Below are 18,726 nucleotides of genomic sequence, written 5' to 3'. Positions count from 1 at the left end.
CAGGTTCTGAGCCAATCATCCAACAGAGTCTACCCTTCTTTACAATGCACTGTTACCAAATTCTTTCTGCCCAGTGGACAGAGCACGCAGTGCCACATGCCCACATTTATACCACAAAGGAGACTTCCACAGTGCCATCACTCTCACTGAGAAGTATCACAAACACCCACAAGTTAGCTACAGTCCTTCATTGGATTTGGCCTATAGTGTCAGACTCAAGTGCTCTTTTCTTGCAAAGGAAAAAACCAGTATCACAGGTACCTTTAATCTTACAGTCCTAGGGCATTAAAAATCCCATAGCTTCAGCATGAATAGAGTTTTCAGGTTTAAAAAAAGATGCTAATATGCTGTGCAACTAGTTGCTTGAAGAGGGCATAAGACTGATTAAAATACTCCATCACTTCAAACCTTTAAATCAACAGTCTTACTAAATACACATTAAAAGAATGATAAAGCAGCTTTTGAGGTGGCAGTTCAAACTAAGCCCAATATGGCTATAGGTATTCACACTCACATTCTGAATCAACAATGAACTCCCACAGTTAAAATATTTTGATAAAAGGCAGCTACAGAACAAGAAGTCTTCTAAGCAATTACCTGTGCTTTTCAAGATTCTGTGAATTGCCCCAAACACAAAACAGCCTATCAAAGTAATCAGAAAAATCACTCAGTCAAAGAAATACCAGCTTTACCACTTCTGATTTGTGCTGATGTATGTCAAAACTCATTTTGCCACCCCCAGGCACTTGTGCGATGTCTCAGACAGACAGGAAGTATGCACATGGTTTCATCTCTGCTTAGAGCTCAACTTACTTACCATAATACTAATTTTAAAAATACTCCGTACACAACTCCACTCGGCAACAATCTGTTCACTTCTTTAGTTTTAAAAGCTCAACTGTTGCAGTCAGTCCCCACTTCCTCTCAACAAATTATGTAGGCCAAAGCTGGCTGCCTTTCCTTGTACTTATACCCATTGCTCTGAAATCCTGCAATCTTGTGGCTATTATAGCTGTGGGGTTTTTAGCCTCGAAGACAACCCATTATAATGGATTAAAATGTTATAATGCATTTTTCTTAGTGCTTACAAAAAAACCCCTGGTAACATAGCTTGTATTTAATACAGTTGCTTATTAGATTACTGAGATGGCAATGGTCATAATGCTTTATTTCTGCAAAGGAACAGATGGAATAAGCCCTTTAGTTAAGTTCAGGAGGGGAAGAAGAAAAATGGGGACTACTAAAAGAAAAAAAATCTTATTTTAAGTGAGGAATTATTAACAAGAGTTATTGCTGTATTTGCAGCCAAAATACACAACTACTTGTATAAGAATCAAAATATGAATGTTTTGTGTAGAATTATGAGCTGACAAGTGGCAAGAAGCAGAACAGACTGCTACAGAACTGACAGAAAACCTCTAAAAAAGTAAGTGCTTTAAAACCTAACTCATGCAAAAATACATAGCTTCTTTATGGTAGAAATCTAATCAAACAGAACTGTTCTAATTGCAACTCACACTTCTTTGTTTTTCCTAATTCCTTTGAATAATCATCAGGATGGAGTTTTGATCATTATGCGAAGTTAGAAAATCAATCTAGTAAAAAGGATTGAACCTATTCACTCCTCTGAGAAAGCCAGGAATGCTAAAATAAATATTCTAAAATCTCTGTCTAACTGCAGAAAACAACAACAACAAAAATGTAGTGATCAAAACTAAATCAAACAAAATGGGTTTAAAGTTCGTGACACACACTACCTACTGCCAACAGGAATTCTTAATTTCTGAAACTGGCAAAGGTGGAGGGGAGATGTGTACTGCTAGATGCTCACCACCAGCAGTTAAAATAGATGGTGTGTTCTTTCATACTTCTTTTGCGAGTTGAATTAACAACTCACAAGTGTAAAATGGCAAAGCCTGGGCACTCCAAATTCAAATCCACATGAATGACAATGCCTCTCCCTGTGCATCCTTCCTTTTGCATCTATTCTGATACACCTTTGATTATGGGCTAAGGTGCTCCAGCTCACCAATTGACTTGTTTCTGTTCCTTTTCTAAACTGCTAGTCTTTTGCTTTAGTACATTGTATCATTTCACTGCAAGAACACACAGCAGAGTTAACAAAGTAGGAGGGGACAAATGAATGGGCAAATTGGCCTGCCTCAAACTACAAGATGAAGTAGTACTCCACAGTAATTTAGGAATTGAAAGGTTCTTGCAAAAAAACCACAGAAATTTCAAAACTTAGAAAACAATCCTCTTCTTTTTCCAGGGGTGCTTGATGGCATTTCCTATATTTACCTTTTCATTGCACACTCTAGCTCTTAAATTTCTCTTTTTTATCCAAATTCAAAAAACTGAATGTATGAGGCCCTTAGCTGCATGGGAAAGATGACATTCACGATGCTATTTTTTTTTTTATTTCTTTAATAACTTGATAGTCAAGCTGTCTCTTCTTCTAATGATCTGGGTGTCAAACAAACAGCTTTCTGTCAAACATCCCCACTAAAACCCTGAAGTGGCTTTAAACTGGCTGAAAGCACTTCAGCACTGGAGTATATGCAAGGTCAAACACAAGTTTGCATTCAAAGTCTAATCTACTTGGATAGCACTGAAAAAACCAGTTAATGTTAAGTTTTATATCCAGCACACATTATTTGCAAACAAAGCAGATATTAACTGAGCATTCTCTAGGAATGCTTAAAGTTTTGATTTTTACAGAGAACTAGTGAATTACCATTACCACTAGATCACAGAACAAAACAAATTTTCATTAATCTGTTTTTGTAAACTGAGAACTAATTTCAAGATTAATTTCAAAAATTTCAGAATTTACCACAATAGAGGCACTTTGCTTAATTCAATTTATAAATGGGATCAGTCCTGTCAAAAATCACTGCTTGGTTTGACTTCCCTGAAAAACGCAGTATTTAATGTGACTGGATTAGAGATAACTTGTACCAAGATGATGATCCAGTGCTGAGGCAGTCTTCACAAGTTCTTCAAGGAATAGAGATCTACAGTAGAATAAGAAAAGTAACCAGAGCCATACAGCTCGACAAGTGAGATCGTTCACAAGTCACTGCCTTGCACAAGATAACTCCATTAGGTTTAACACCAATAACAGACACTAAAGCACACCTGAATTCAGAAAACCTGTTTCAGGTTACACCACTCTGGCAAAGAGATGAAAATATGAGAAAGCATTCTTTCAGTCCTCTCATAGTCTCACATGGATTTAACCCAGGGATCCCATTAGCACTGTTTGCCACAGCACATGCACCCATAAGCAGTGTAGTTACAGGAAAATGAATATGCAGACTTTCTCCTCCTTCACGGAGCCTGACATTGCAATTAAAAACATCAACTGAAGGAAGAAGGTTCAACATCACTGCAAAGATAATTTCATTCAATTACACCTCTGGCATCTAGTTTCTTCTGATACATTCACACTTGGTGGAGATAGTCATCTAAGTCTCCATTTCAGACTATTAAATTAATAGCATGTAGCACAAAGATACCTTACCTATGGAAAAAAACCCTCCTGCTCTCTCTACCAACTTGTCCTTTGCTTTCCTCCTGGCTTTTCTAAACAGGTTGTTTTCATCTCAGACAAAGAGCAAGGCTCAGATTCACTAAGATATAAACATAAGTAAGAGAACGTGAAGATGCACTTCGGAACAGGCAAACCAGGCTCTCCTCTGCTTTCCAGTGACTTGCTCTGAAAAAATATCCTCAAATTTCTCCACTGGCTTCAGAAATTTAGCATGCACAGACCAACAGTCCTGTCTTCCTTTCTAGGTCAGTGCCAGCAATAACTTGTGAGATTCTCATTTTGCAAACTAGCCAAATTAAAAATACTTTTCACTTGTTTTGGGTTTTGACAATGTTTGACTTCAATTAACACACTCATCCCTACACTTTTCCTTAGGTTTTAGCGTTATAAGCGAATCCTTCTTTGGAACATTTTGACAGATCTGCATTCCTGGTCTAAACTAGCCATTTATTCCTCACCAGTTACCTGCTATGCTAGTCTTGAGTCTCCAAGGGAAACATGACACAAGGGCTAACAAAACACATCTCAATTGGATAAAACAACTAATACACCAAGAGTGCAAGATTTTTGGCTTAAAAATAGTAAGCCCTTATATTTGGCTTTCCTGGAATTCCCTATGCCACAATTACGCATTTGAAACATCCAATAGAATATAATTGTAATGAAATTCAAAGGCAAGCTAGCCAACAAGCTGAACCTTTTAAAGAACTGTAGCTTCCTGTGAAGAAGATTCTACTTCCTAATAAAAAAGTATTTTACATTACATTAGCTAAGATACAAATAGCATACAGTAACTACAAATGCATGCAAAGTATCAACAGTGCTTCAGCCTTACTCCAAGCAGAGGAGGTATTTTCTAACATCTGGAGTACAGTCTTACAATCTTTGAACTGCCAGTAAATTATACTGCAATACAAATATCTATTTGTATTGCATACATACTATCATTCTTTCATGGAAATATGGAGATCTATCTTTACAGAAAGATACTACACCTTTCAAAATAGTAAAAAAAAAATATTCAGCTTCCTCTCCCAGTAAAAAAAAGGAAAAAGAGAAAAAACCTTCCATAAAAATTTTAAGCAACCACAACTACTGCATGTGCAAAGAAAAAGGTGACTATATATATGCAAATAAATAAAATTACGTAAGAAGAGTTGCATTAGCCAAAGTTTATCAATGCTCTGATTTAGTCTAATTAAGCTATAGGTCCCTGAATAATGAATAGGACTATTAACAACAAGATTGCTTAATTGTATCTTTGAATCTCCTTAGAAAAAGGCTACAAAACCTGTTACCTGCACTACATTAAAGACAATGAGAGGCAAGACACAAATAAGGTAAAAGAGAAGTGAAGTATTAGCATTACTATACACACACTTGCACCATGTAGAAGCAGCCAGGCAGCACAAAAAACAAAATTAGGTTTGGTCTGCCCCTACAATAAAAAAATTTGTTAAGAGTACAGATAGTTTCCATTCAAGAAGAGCAGATTGGTTAAGATTTTAGCTATATAACCAATTATATTCACATAACCAATTATCTGAAAAAGGTCTGAAAAAGAAAAACACCCCACATTATTTTCTCTTAAATCTCATGTTTCTTACCAGCACCTATTGGGCCACTGCTGTCAGGTAAAAAATACACATCCTTGCAGAACACAGATGTCTTAACTAAGGTGGACCCTGGTTAGCTGGGGCAGCAAAGAAATTAGTACCACAAATAATTTACCAAGGAAAACTGCAGTAAACAATAATCATGCTCACAAGCAGACTACTTCTACCATTGAATAAACCTGATTTTCACTAATGTAATCGTCTTCCAGAAAAATATAAACATTGTTTTCCACAACACACTTTTCTTTCAAATGGGAAGTTCCTCAAACTATTATGTAAATTGTAAATCTTTCCCTCACTCTCCAAGTTGAAAAAACCAACTTATTTGTATATCCTACTTTCCCCAGATTAACAGAAATAAATGCCTCTTCTGGAATAACCCATATGTAACTCAGTACAATTGCATATGGGTTAAAAAAAAAGTGAGGACTAAAATTTCAAGTCCACAGTTTTTATTTATCTTTTTTCATCATAAAAACTACAGTGGTTTTTAATTAATATTTTTCTATGAGCTAGTTTTACAAGTATCCTAACTTGCAGGAGCACAATTCCTAACTTACAGAAATTTAACAAACATAAACACACATGCGAACTTCTCTCCCATCTCAATTAATTTTTAGACAATACTACTGGCCAAATACTCTTGCATGGTCAGTAGCAAGGGTATTAAAAGAAAATTAGTAATTTCTCTTTCTCATTCCTCTGCACAGCCACAATCATCTAGCAGAGTAAGAGTTCAGTACCTATATGTAAGAGTTCAGTATTTACGTTTGTGAAAGGAGGTTTGGGGGGAAAGGCAAAATGTAGTCAATGTGGCAACTATTCAGAACAGTGATGCAAGATTTTCCTGTTTAAGTAAGTTCTACTTTTCCATCAGAAAATACCCATAACCAACCAAACCTGCAGGCATTAAAAATAAAACTGATAATAAGAAAACAGAAATTCCCAGCTGAAGACAAGTTTGGAGGAGATTTGTCAAGTGCTGCATAATTATGAAGATGTATTTTAGATGCATGCTACACAGAAAGTGTAAGTGCCACTGTAGTAATACAGGGAATCAGAACAACATATAAGCAGTTAGTATTCAGCTAGGTTACCTTCCAGACTTTAAGGAATTAAAGAACATAAACTACTTGTTTCATACCATTTATCAAATTTATCCACCCACAATACTTCAGTTTCTTTGGCTACTCATTGCTGCACCTGTTTCCAAAACATCTTCAGCTGGCTTAGCGTGTGACTGATGGCAGCCATTTCCAGGGGTGACTATTTAAAGAAAGATCTTTGCTCAGATTCCACAAAACTCTTCAACATATTAAAGAACAGAGAATAAAATTTTTGAAGTTGTATAGGTACTGTAAGAGTCTGTTCACTGCTTTCAAGTGTGTTAAAGCTATTATGTAAGCCCATTTTTTTTCTTAAAAGTCTTTAAGCCTCTTATACTAAAACCTTCATTTTTTTAGCCTCTTTTCAAAAAGTAACATTTAGGATTACTTGAGTGAAAAAGTCTACCTTAAGTTTTGCTAGATAGTCTTTTGTATGTCAACAATTCCACTGTTACTTTCCACATGAAACCTTGTTCTGTTCTCGAAAGTTGAACAAGAGGCACCTCAAAAGGTCTTTGGTTCTAAGACACAATGCAGGAGTCTCACAGTGCTTCTCAGTAAAATATCAGTGTCTCCATCAAATCACCAGGTTACAGTACCAACTTCATATGCCAATGAAATTCTAATTATATGTTTATTATCAATGTTTTTTCCCTAAGCCTAAGAAGGTAATTGAAGAGAAATTCAGAAATACATGGCTCAAAAGATAAATCTAATCTTCCAGTAGTACTGTACAACATATCAGCCCAATGTAATATTTATTTTCACAGAAATACTGTGCAACACCCTGCTAGAGGAGGAATACCTAGTTAAAGCATTCACACTAGCCTTACTAAGCAACTGATTGAGCCCACATACTGCTTGGCTGGAATGTTGTTTCAGTGGACACAAAAGCTGTCTGAAGAGAAACTGCCAGAAGAAAAGGAAAGATGGTGCAGTTCCTTTAAGGGGTTTTTTTGTCAATGTAAGTTCCCATCTGCACATCAAATTCAAGTATTGCAGTGGTCTGGGTTTTTTTCCCCAAGTTCAATTCTGAGCAAACATAGTAAGGCTATCCAACTACATCAATAAGATAGCAAAGTTCTGAAACTGTATTTGGATTTGTCTGGAATCAAGTACCTTGGAAGGAAATTTACCATTTCCTTTTGGGGTTTTGTTTATTTAATATATATATTTATTTATTTATTTATATGAAGATCTTAAAAGCTGATTTGTTTCCTCAAAGCTCCAACTATGTAAATACAATACAGATAACTAGAGAAACTTGATGAAGCCAGCTTATGTATCATGGATCATTTTTATTCCACATAATAAATGCTATGTTTAATATTTATTGTCAGACCATAATTAGGATTTCATTACACCATTTCATATGTTCAAATAAGTGCTGTTGCACAGCAAGTTACTCCAGTGACAAAAAGGAAGACTGTTCTCTATTTTAGTGTAAAAAAGAGTAAGTATAATTTTATTGAACTGAAATCATTGCTACTTGAGCCACGAAAAAAGCATTTCACTGATTTTAAGTTGACTTACTACCACTTGAGTTGCTCACTAGGTGCTACCAATGCCACATACACCACCAGTGAAAACATCTGTCATAGCAGGACATAGACCTATGTCTATCACATATATTATTATTATACTGTCACCAAAAGAGTATTTGTCTTACAATACAGAATGTAACAAAAGCAGCTTATTCACTTTGCTTGCATCTAAAAACCTAAGTCACCCTACACTAGCAAGTGTACTTATAAATATGTATTTTTAATGTACAATGTATGAAATAGAATATGATTTTTTAAATGAAATTAATTATGTTTACCTTATCAGTTCAACATTTTGGCTTGCATCAGACAAAGTAAAATGAACTCAGAATATTGGCTCAACAGCCAAAGAGCTACCAGCTAAGAAAAACTGAATTAGTGTAGACAAACATCTAATATACATACTAATACTTTCTGGAACTTCGTGGTAAATTATTCCAGGAAATACACTTAGCAGGAGCCTTGGCAGTCCAATTCTAAAATGGATCAAGAATATCAGAACATATTTGAAGAGTGACTTTGCAGGTTTCAACCTATACAGTATGTCTCCAATACTGTATGTCATCAAGTGACATAATCTTTTGTACTATTTGATTTTTAGGAATGTAAAAACTGCACTAGGAATCTGTGAGTAAAGGAATGAATCCAAGATTTAATGTCTTTTAAACTGTCCAACACTGCAGGAAATTAGGCATGAAATTCTGCAAAGAAGACAAAGATGCCACACAGTTACCCAGATCATGTTCTACGTGTAAAGGTATGTGGATTGTCATTGTAAAGTTCTGGAAGAGCACCTCAGAATGAATCTGCATTTAGGAAATGAAATGAATCAAAGTTGAATTATCATCTCCATTTTTGTCTCTGGCCCAGGCAGCAAGGTATTGGTACATATCAAAATTATTTTCACACAGTATTGCAGTCTTACTTATACCTAAGTATTTCACTGTCTCCCCTGATGCCCATCTAGCAGGACAACCTTCTAAAGAAACTGAAGTGGAAATTTATAAAATTACTGCTATGTTTTCAAAAATGCATTTATATTATGCAATATTATGAAAGCACAAAGATTACAAAGCATATATATTTTATTTCTAAGTTTAGTGATGTAATTTGAAGTAACATTCACTTAATATTACAGCAACATCTATCTTTCAATAAGCAGAGCAGTAAAATAAGCTAAAAAATGAAAACATATTTTCCATTACAAATTACTGAATTCTGAAATGCTGGTATAACATGTACTCATTTGGAAAAAATGTCTCAATCCCTTATTATTTCTCCCAGGAAAAGAAGTTACACCAACCTAAGTGTCACAGCATTAACAAAAAGATTAACTTAACACTCTTTCACTTAAATACTCATAAAGGATATTGGAAAGTCTCTTCCACCATTTTAAATTAATTTAATGTATTCTTTGAAATCTTAGAAGAATGTATTCCACATTTATTTTTAAGAAAACATGAAGTGTATGAAGTGGACTACTTTAAATGTACAAATGAGATTTAGCACTTGTAACCTGCTGTTGAGAGGATAGCTGAAAACAGGAAGGAAAAAATTACCACAGTGGATCAGGTTGCCCTGTCACAAACTGAAATATTTTTTTTCAGATCAGAAGAGAACGTGAAAAAACAAATTACTCCTACTACATTATTTATTACTAGCTGAAACCTTGCATCAGATAGACTTGGATCTGAATTTTGCTGAAGTCAAATCCAATTTCCCAAATCCCATTTTGAAGAATTGTCTTCTACGTTAGAAGGACACTTAAGAGGGAAAAGAGAAAGGATCACAGATAAAAGCTCAGCTAGAACACCCGTTCTTAGAAAGGAAGATAACATATCCAAATATCTGCATCAGGTTTGTGGTAATAAGCAGAAAACGTCACACACCTCTCCAACTGGCATTAACACCCAATTGTCACCAAGTCTCCACTTGGCTACCCATAAATATATGGCCCTTCTTAACACATAGATAAAAAAACCCCAAAACCTGAAAGTTCGACTTCTGTTCCCTTCAATTTCCTTACCAAAGAGTGATGCAAATTCTCCCCAAATTATCATTTCCTATTGTTTTAATCTGGAATAAAGGTAGCATGATTGTTCACATCTTCTACCCACTGGTGAAAGTACCTATTGTCAAAATGTGTTACAGGCACATAGAGATTGTCATCACCTTTATAGGGCAGAAATCTAATATTTATAAATATCTTTTTACAGAAAATTATAATATCAACTGTTTCTCTAATTTAAGTAGAAAGAGACATAATTGTTATTAATGGTATTCTTTCCAAATACTGAATAAAAACTTGAATGAGGAGAGAAAGCAAAGCTTATATTGGCCTCTTTAAAAATGAGGGGTTTGTCTGATACCCTCTTTAAGACATCTCATTTTTTTAAATCAACATTTATGATATTGAAAATTAAATCTTACTCATTCCTTTCAAGACATAGCATCAATTCAATTTAATCTTTCCACTCAACATCTTCTGGAAAACATGACCTTCAAACTTGTAAAGAAGTCTGGTGTTCCAGGTAGCAAGCAAGCACAAAAAACCTTCTGTGGTAATTTCACCTGTAGAGTTTAAAAAATGTTTAGCCAAATGACTGTAAACTGCTAACTTGGCAGAGGGATGTGGTAGGATTTGTGTTCACATGCAGTTCAAACCAATCCTAATCAGTCTTGGTCCACTTCTGCTTTTGTGTCCTGTCTTCCTCTGGCAGTCATCAGCCAGGACAGGAACAGTCTGCAAGTGAAGAGTATGTGTATCTGATTGTTCTCGATTTCAGCTTAGTTCCGTGTACTCTGGCACACGCAAATGGACTGCTAGCACGGAAGACAACGAGAATAAACAGCCACCAGTGGAAGGAGGAGGGAAGACTGCATTCTTCCATGACCTTCAACCTTAATTTGATGAACTACTTACGAAACAAAATTCTTTGCTACAGGTTGTTGGGGGACAAATCAACAGATTAAACAGCAAGAACAGCAAACTCCTCTGCCCAAGAACAGTGTTATGCACATTAGTCCAACCTGGCTGATCTGCTCTGCAACAAAGCTGTATAGATGTTTGCATTCACACTTCGCTTAGATGACAACTGATGAATGCTGTCTCTAGTTACTCCTTAAGGGGATCTGCAGAAGTCACAATCAAAGACTGCTTAATCTGAGAGTTGTGGATGCTTTTCTTTGGTGTATTAACTACCATCTTCACTCTAGAGGAAATACAGACTCAAAGACAACAGCAATGGAGCAAGTAACTCCATGCTAACTGGAGTGATGCCTTTCCTACTGCTTTTGCTCACAGTAACGAAAAAGCCTTCTCATAGTTCAGCACCATTTTGTTCATAGTGAAGATAGGTTCAGGAACCCCCCCAAACAGTACTTCACATTCAACTAATTAATAGGTACTCACTCAGGAAGTCACTGTCACACAATGGTCACACATAAAGCTGCTGGCTCATCTCAGTCCTAGTTTTCTACAGGTAACTCAGCAACACCCTCCACTCCCCTGCTCTGACATTCTCACAACTTGGCTTTCAGAGCTTGCTTACAAACACTTCTTGCTAAACAGGTCATGACTGCTTTACAGTCTCCCAAGCAAAGGAAAAAGAAGAAAAAAAAAAAGACAATAGTGTTCTCTTTATTGAATTTCTCCCCTGGTTCAAACTAATCTTCAGAAGGAATATAGATGTCTTGTCAAGTATTGAATATCAAAGTGCCTTGCTGTCTTTTCCTTACTTGAATTCCCTGAAATATCCCCACATCTAGTTACCCAATGTTAACAGAAAAAAGAACAAAAAACCCAACTACCCAGATTTATGACTTTCCATCAAAACTTTTTAAAATAATTATTGTAACACATATTAAATCACTAACATTTAGTTTATGCATAGGGCTAAACAATTTTTCTTAGTTCCCTGGAGGCGTTTTGAAGTCTTCTAGAAGTCTTTAAAAATCCATTCCAAGCAAATATCCAGCGAGTGATTGCAAGCACAGTAACTGGACAGCACTAAGTGCTAAGTGGAAAAGGCAAAAAGTAGTGTTTTTACCCAAGCACATCTATTAAAAGCAAGCAGCCACAATACCTGACTTCCCAACATTTCTGAACTGTGACCTGAATTACATTTAAGGCAGAAACAGTTCAAGATCCATGGTTTTTAGCTTTGTACATTTCAGCTAAAACAGCTGAAGGGCCTATCAAGTAGAAACGCAGAGAATCCAACTGTTGCATTTCACAACAGGTAGAGAATAGAAAGTGGGTTAACTACTTTCAAGTAAGTGTGAATTGATAAATAATCGAGCATTTGGATGCCTGTGTATCACATTAGGGTGCCAAGTAAAGTTCTAGGTTTTTCTGTAAAATTTGTTACCTCTTTCAATGAGGACACCTCAGACTCCCTTTTATTCTTCAGCCTATTATAAAAGCATGTTTCTAAGGAAAATGAGTGTATCTGTAGGATTTAAACAAAAAATTTAAAACTAATTTGTGACAACAGTATCTCAAAGTTAGCAGTATTGTTTCAGTTTACTCAATCAGCAAAGCACTCAGATTAAGTATTTGATAGTGATTGTAAAGCTTAATATCTCAAAACCTTTGCATTTTGCTTCAAAGGGCTTTTCAACTACAATGCAGAATTTCTTTGAAAACAGACATGCAATGTGTATCACAGCATGCTTCTGCTCTACATGTATACAATACTTGTTTTGGATTACAAAGTGAACTGAATAACCATCCCAAAGTGTTCCAGTGAAGATATGCACATTCATTATTCTGCCTAGTAACATTTCTCTTAGACAGTATGCTCATACAATAGTTATGCTGCCATAAGAGCATTGATGCAAAAATCCTTCACCAACTTTGAAGATAATAATACAGGCAACTTAACTGGAGTTATGCTCATAGTTTATTACAACTTCAGTCTTCTTGGTCTAAGACAATCATATTTCCACTATGTGGTCTCATTAACTTTGAGCCCTTATCAACCAGTACAACTATTCAACAGTCACATACTACCCATGCAGATTTGAGTTCAAGACTTCTACGATGTTTAGCCACTGTAAAATATATAAAGACCTGCATTTAAAAAGACCTGCAAATAAATAATTTCAAAATAACAATAGATTATTCCAACATGACTTGTAAGTGCTTGGCACAAGTGGTGTTTGCTTTCCTTTCTACATAATTATGCAAGCATGAGGAAGTCAATAACTGCCTCTGATCACTTGTTCAAACTGGAACATCAGGAAAGAATTTAAGAAAATCATTTTTCACAAAGTAAAAACAAGTTACAGGGGAAAACCACCTCTTAAGACTTACTGGTTCTCCTGCCTCCATCACAAAAACTATTCTAATGGTACTCTTCCTTTAGAAATCTCCATTTCTACTGTAATTCGAATAGTTAATCAGAAAGTGAAAGGTCACTACATTCCATGACTGGTTTCCAGCCTGCATAAGACCAATGGGATTTTCAACTGACTTGTGCTCAAAGTTGGAAATTAGTGGCTGAAAAGTTTACTAGATATTTTGCCTTTGTCTTCAGCCATACTGGCAGACAATATGAGCAATGGTCTGGCACACATTAAAGGAAAGCAGCTACAGCATCAGTGTGCACCAGTGATCTCTCTGGGTAGCTGGAGAGGTCACTAGGACAGAATACCGAAACTAAATTGTAAATTCAGGATGAATTAAAAGCAAAACAAAACAAAAAATCTACCCTAAACCATAGGCATAGCTTTCTTAATTTGTTAGCATGCAAGCACCCAGGAACATCTAGGATTACCAAAGAGAAGTTTCAACACCCATTAAACAGTTTGTACTTTACAGAATGAAAAACATTAGCATGCAAGTAGTATCAAAACACTTAAACAATCATTTCAGATCTCTTAATTCATACAGCATTGCTCTAGCTTCTGGGACATCTACTCTTCTGATCCCCACTCAGCAGTGAACTTTTTAACTACAGTGGGTATATTACTTTCATTCACATATTTATATATCAAACAAATGCCATGATACATATTAAAAATCTCACCAGCATTTGCAGCAGTTCTTAGTACAAATCATTGGTGAAACCAAGCTTATGTTTATTTCTCTCTTTAAAAGCAGACACTTTGCTTTCATGGAGTTTATTTCCTGATTTTGGAGCTAAAAAAAAAAGCACTCTATATGAATGCTTTTATATATATTGCTACCTACTTAGTAAGTAGTAATTTGATGGCATGCAATTAGTTTTTAAATCCTCAAACAGATTCTGCATTCTTCTGACACATACTTAATGCAAAAAGGCCTTATACAAAAGGTGCTAAATTAAACAACAAAAAAACTCTCAACATGCAAGCAATCCTAGGCATTATCTACACAACTGTATTAACTATCAGAGGTCAATCAACACCAGAAAAAGCCTGATTTAGTAGAACATCACAATAACACAGGTAATTCTGTTAGACTTGAACACTTCTTGTAAGACATACTTTAGGGTTGTTTTTAAGTGGTCTTTGCAGTCCATGGGAAGACTACTTAATAGACTAAAGTTACTGGTTTATATGAGGGAGTTTATATCCTTGGATTAAGCTGGGTTATTACAAGGAGAACAATTATCCCAACAGCTTTGGTAATCTCTTAGCAGGCAGCATACCTCTTGTGTCAAAGCGTTGCGAAACACAAAAACACGAGTGACTTACAGTTTTATGTCAATACAATTCTTGGTGCTGCTCCTAAATATACCTCACTGTGTTTTACAAAGAAATATCAACATTTCACCCATACCACACAGGTGGGAGAAAGGAGTCAGTAAAGCTAAATGAGTTGTTCAAGTTCACGGAAAGAGACACAGATACCAACAAGGAATCCAGTTCTAAGGCTCTGTGCACCAGAATCCACAACACTCCGCACTTGAAAGAATGACCAAGGCGTAATTTAAAACACAGGCCTCAATCGTGCAGTCAGAAGCAAGACTGCAGTCAGCAGACTCAAAGCAAGACTAGGTCTTAAAGCATTAAATCCTCTATATGCTGAAGTGTCCTTGAGGCATGCTCTTTGGATAACTTAAAAAATAAATGCACAGAAATATACAGTCATATTTAAACAGTATCTTGATCTAGTATAGTCAATGTTACCTTGAAGTGATACAAACAGCTAATAATTCTCTTAAGCATTCCCCCTTATTGCTTCTTATTGGACTAGCTTGTATCCTTGCAAGCTTAACTAATAAATTATAAATTTTAAGCCAGCCAGAAGGACTGATGCACTGTATCACTCCTATAATCTTAGTTAGGTTGTTTAATCTTAGAAATTTCTTTAGAATCACAATTCTGTTAAAAGTTTCCTTGTAACAACTAAAGCCTCAAAGTAATGACTTACAGATTAACCTCCCTTAACACTACAGGGCACAGTAAATAAAGTACTGGAGTTATCTCAAGCATATGTAAGTTTAACACTACACATACACACAAACTGCAGAAATCACAGACCTAAGCTTAACACCTGAACACTCTGACAGAATTTATCCCAGCTTTAAAAATAAACACACAGTAGTAGCACAAACCTGACTGAAGAATAAGTAAGCTGTGAGAGGTGTCTTTTTTTTAAAAAAAATCAGATCTATTAACAGGTTTTTGTGTTTGTTAGTCTAAATTCAATCATCTGTTATATGTTCAATTCAGCCTGAAGTGGATCTACATCACTATTTTGCAGAACACTTTGCGTTCTACTTGTGATCTGACCTCCTCATGCTCCCAGCTGTCTATCTACATATTAATACAGCTCCAAAAACCACAGTATCTGAACCTAATCTCTATGGTAACTGTATGATTTGTTTACACTGAAAAAGAATACTAGAAATGTATGTAAACTTAACCGTCATTTAAATAAGTGTTCTTTCCTTCTGGGGAAAAAAGCTCCTTAATACTGCCTCCTAATTATCTCGCTCCCATCTCCTGTATCCCCATCAGGCAATGAGCCACATTTGGAAAGCTCCCTATCATAGAACTTCAACAGCCTGTTGTTGTAAATTCATAAATAGTTTACTTTTAATAAGACAGACGTGTGCAGTATTTTAGATCTTAGCACTTGGCTAAAGAAAAATCATAGTGAGGCTAATTAAAAAATGATTTTTAAAAAATACTGTCAAAGTCACCAAAGTAAAAAAAAACATGCTAAACCTTTAACAGCTATACAGAAAGACTTTGCTGCTCAGCAACTCAGATCAATCTAGAAATTAAGAGTCTATTTCATTTATCATTTCCAGCAGTGAATATAGTACTGGGTACACATTTTACATAATACTCATTCACAGACAGCAGGCAAAAACTCAGATAGTGGAAGAACTCACATACAGACTGCTCTTTTTTATTAACAAATACCAAAGAATTGATGCATCACAAGTTTATCACCATTTTTTAATAAGATTTATAGTATTTTGAAATGAGATTTAGTGCTGCCCAGCAGGACCGGGAGCTGAATTACATGGGGGTGATGGTAACATAAATGGCAGTTTGAGCAAGACATATCAGCAAAATGGTAAAAAAACCACCACCCTAACAAATGCAGTTGTTAAAAACTACTTATAGATATATAGTTCTTGGCCACACACAAAAGAAACCATTCTACTTCACCGATACGATCTCTTTTTCTATGAAGCTTGCATAATATACCAAACATAAATAGTCTAGAAAGGTGTAAGAGAAGAAAAATGCGTGACAGTGAGGTACATGAATACCACACAGCACCGAGAGGAAAATTAGAACCTGTTTGAAAATCTTTCTGCACCTTACAGCAATCATTTCACTGCAGAGAATCTTTTACATGCACGCTCTCCGATCACATCGAGATTATCCATTCAACAAAACTCCTACTGACGAATAGAAAGTAAGTAAATCTACCCTCTATTCAAGTAAACAATGTTCTAGAGCCAGCATTTCCCCCACAACGTTACTTTCTCGAGCAGGGTGACTGTGCCCTGCTCCTCCATGAAGCAAGCTCAGCCCAGGCAGCCATGTCCTTATTCTCCTACAAATAATGTTTCTGAAGGAGAACAGCCCCTGCTCGGAGAACTTACAGCTTCCCCCAGCATAACGCAGCGGAGGAAAGCCCGCCCCACGATCAGCAAACGAGCGAAGGCACCGAAACACGGCAGTGAGGGCGAAGCTGCCCGCAGTCTGGATCTGCACCAGCACCGAGCCTCGCACCGGGGTCGGGACAGATGGACTGACAGATAGGACAGCATTTCTCCATGCAACCCTCCTTCCTTTCCCCTCCCAGGCACACGAGCGAGCGTTTTACCTTCATGATGAGCTCAGGCTGCGGTAAAAGCCTCGATCGTGGCTGAGCGGCCGAGGCTGGACCTGGAATTTAAAACAAAGCGCTAAGGCACCGCACCAGCCGCTCGCACCGGGCGGGGGGAGGGGAGCCAAGGATCGGGTGGGGGCGCTGGGCTCCTCCCGAAACTCCCCCTTTCCTTCCCCGGGTGCCCCCTTCTCCCGTGGCTAACCCCCTTCCCTCTCTGCTCGGCCGCTGTTTCTCCCCTCCGCTCCCACACGCCGCGGCTTCCCCTACACTCGCTGCCATTGACGCCATTTCTGTCAGAGGAGGAGAAACTTGCCACAACAACAACCCACCCCCGGCTGCCGCGGGAGGGGGGAGGCGCCCCGGCCGCCTCCCCGGGGCGCTGCGCCCTCTCCCCGGGCACCGAGCGGCGGGAGGGCACCCGCGGGGTCCCAGCGCAGAGAACACCCCCCTCCTCGCTTTACCGCGGGGGGACGGCGAGAGGAGAGGAGGAGGGAGAGAGGGACGGAGGCTCTTCCTCCATTGTACGAGGAAGAGTGCCCGTGTGCGCTGCGGGGGAGCGGGGTGTCGGGAGCAGTCCCCTCCGACATACACACACACACGCTTTTGTAGGGGCTGCGGCTCCGGATCGCGGCGGCTCCTCCTCCCTCCGTCTCCCCCCCTAAATAAAGGAAAGCGCTGACTCCGCCGCAGGAGTTTCGGCAGCAACAGCCGCAACTCCCCGGCTCGGCGCAGCGGGTCCGGGCGGGGGGAGGGAGGGAGGGCAGGCAGGAGGCGGCGGAGGAGGGGAAGAAAAGGAAGAAGAAGAAAAGAAGGGAGCGGGGACGGGGAGGGAGGAAGGGAGGGGGGCGGGGAGAAAGGGGCCCGACCTGCTCGGCGGGGACACGGAGCGTGTGTCTGTGTGAGTGTGGAGGAGGGGGCTCCGTCCCTCCCGGCAAAGGGGCTGGAGGAGAAGCCGCCGGTCCCTCCCCCTGGCCCGCCACTGGGTGTTTGGGGTGGGGGGGGAAGAAGAAGCATCGGTGAGTCCCGCCGCAGTCTCGCTACCAGGAGAAAAACAAGCGCCCCCCTCCCTCCCTCGCCGCCGCACGCCCGGCCCCGCGCCCCCACAGGGCCCCTCGCCGCCTCCCCGCCCGCCGCCGGCGGGGCACGGGGGTTCCTTCTCCGGCTCGGCGCCCTCACCTTTGTTCCGCGGCGACCGCCCGCCCGCTACTCCCCCGGCCCGAGGCGGGGGGCACGGAAGGGAACTGGGCGAAGGCTCCTCTCAGCTCCGGGCACCCCCGGCCCCGCTTGACACTGCTGCAGCGGCTCCGCTGGCGGCGGCCCCGCACAGCGCGCGGAGGGGCCGATCCGTCCTGCGCGGCCCCGGCGGCGGTGACTGCTCGGCTCGGTCCCCTTCCCCCTCCCGCACCGATGACTGACTGACGGACGAACGAGAACGGCCACGCCCCCTGCTCCACCTCCCCCATTGGGCAGTGTCCCGCAAGACCCGCCCACCTCGCTGTCCCATTGGCCTTCACGTCGGAAATACTGACATCATTCTTCTCCACTTCTATGGAAACTGAGACTCGACGCCGAGGGTGTTCATGGGGAATGCTGTTCTTGCTAGCTGCTCGCAGCATTT

The 18,726-nt window shown here is 39.1% G+C and overlaps 1 protein-coding gene across 6 annotated transcripts in view; it reads right to left on the bottom strand.

The window, feature by feature from the left end:
* Window positions 1-18,539, bottom strand: part of ARID4B (AT-rich interaction domain 4B) — an 87,532-nt gene extending 68,993 nt beyond the window's left edge. For 4 of the 6 annotated variants that reach the window (XM_063390449.1, XM_063390454.1, XM_063390452.1 and 1 more), the window contains exons 1-2: window positions 18,285-18,539; window positions 17,103-17,164 (exon numbers count right to left, since the gene is read on the bottom strand). In XM_063390449.1, coding sequence (XP_063246519.1) covers window positions 17,103-17,108 — 6 coding nt within the window. In that variant the 5' untranslated portion in view covers window positions 17,109-17,164; window positions 18,285-18,539. Of the gene's footprint in view, window positions 1-17,102; window positions 17,165-17,310; window positions 17,399-17,697; window positions 17,845-18,284 lie in introns of those variants that run through there. The other 2 variants (XM_063390451.1, XM_063390450.1) reach the window with 2 other exon arrangements.
* Window positions 18,540-18,726: the final 187 nt, after the last annotated feature.

Source organism: Prinia subflava, chromosome 2 (genome assembly GCF_021018805.1).
Source record: "Prinia subflava isolate CZ2003 ecotype Zambia chromosome 2, Cam_Psub_1.2, whole genome shotgun sequence".
NCBI lineage: Eukaryota > Metazoa > Chordata > Aves > Passeriformes > Cisticolidae > Prinia > Prinia subflava.
Note: the sequence above shows the minus strand (reverse complement) of the source record. Positions and strands in the feature narration are given on the sequence as shown.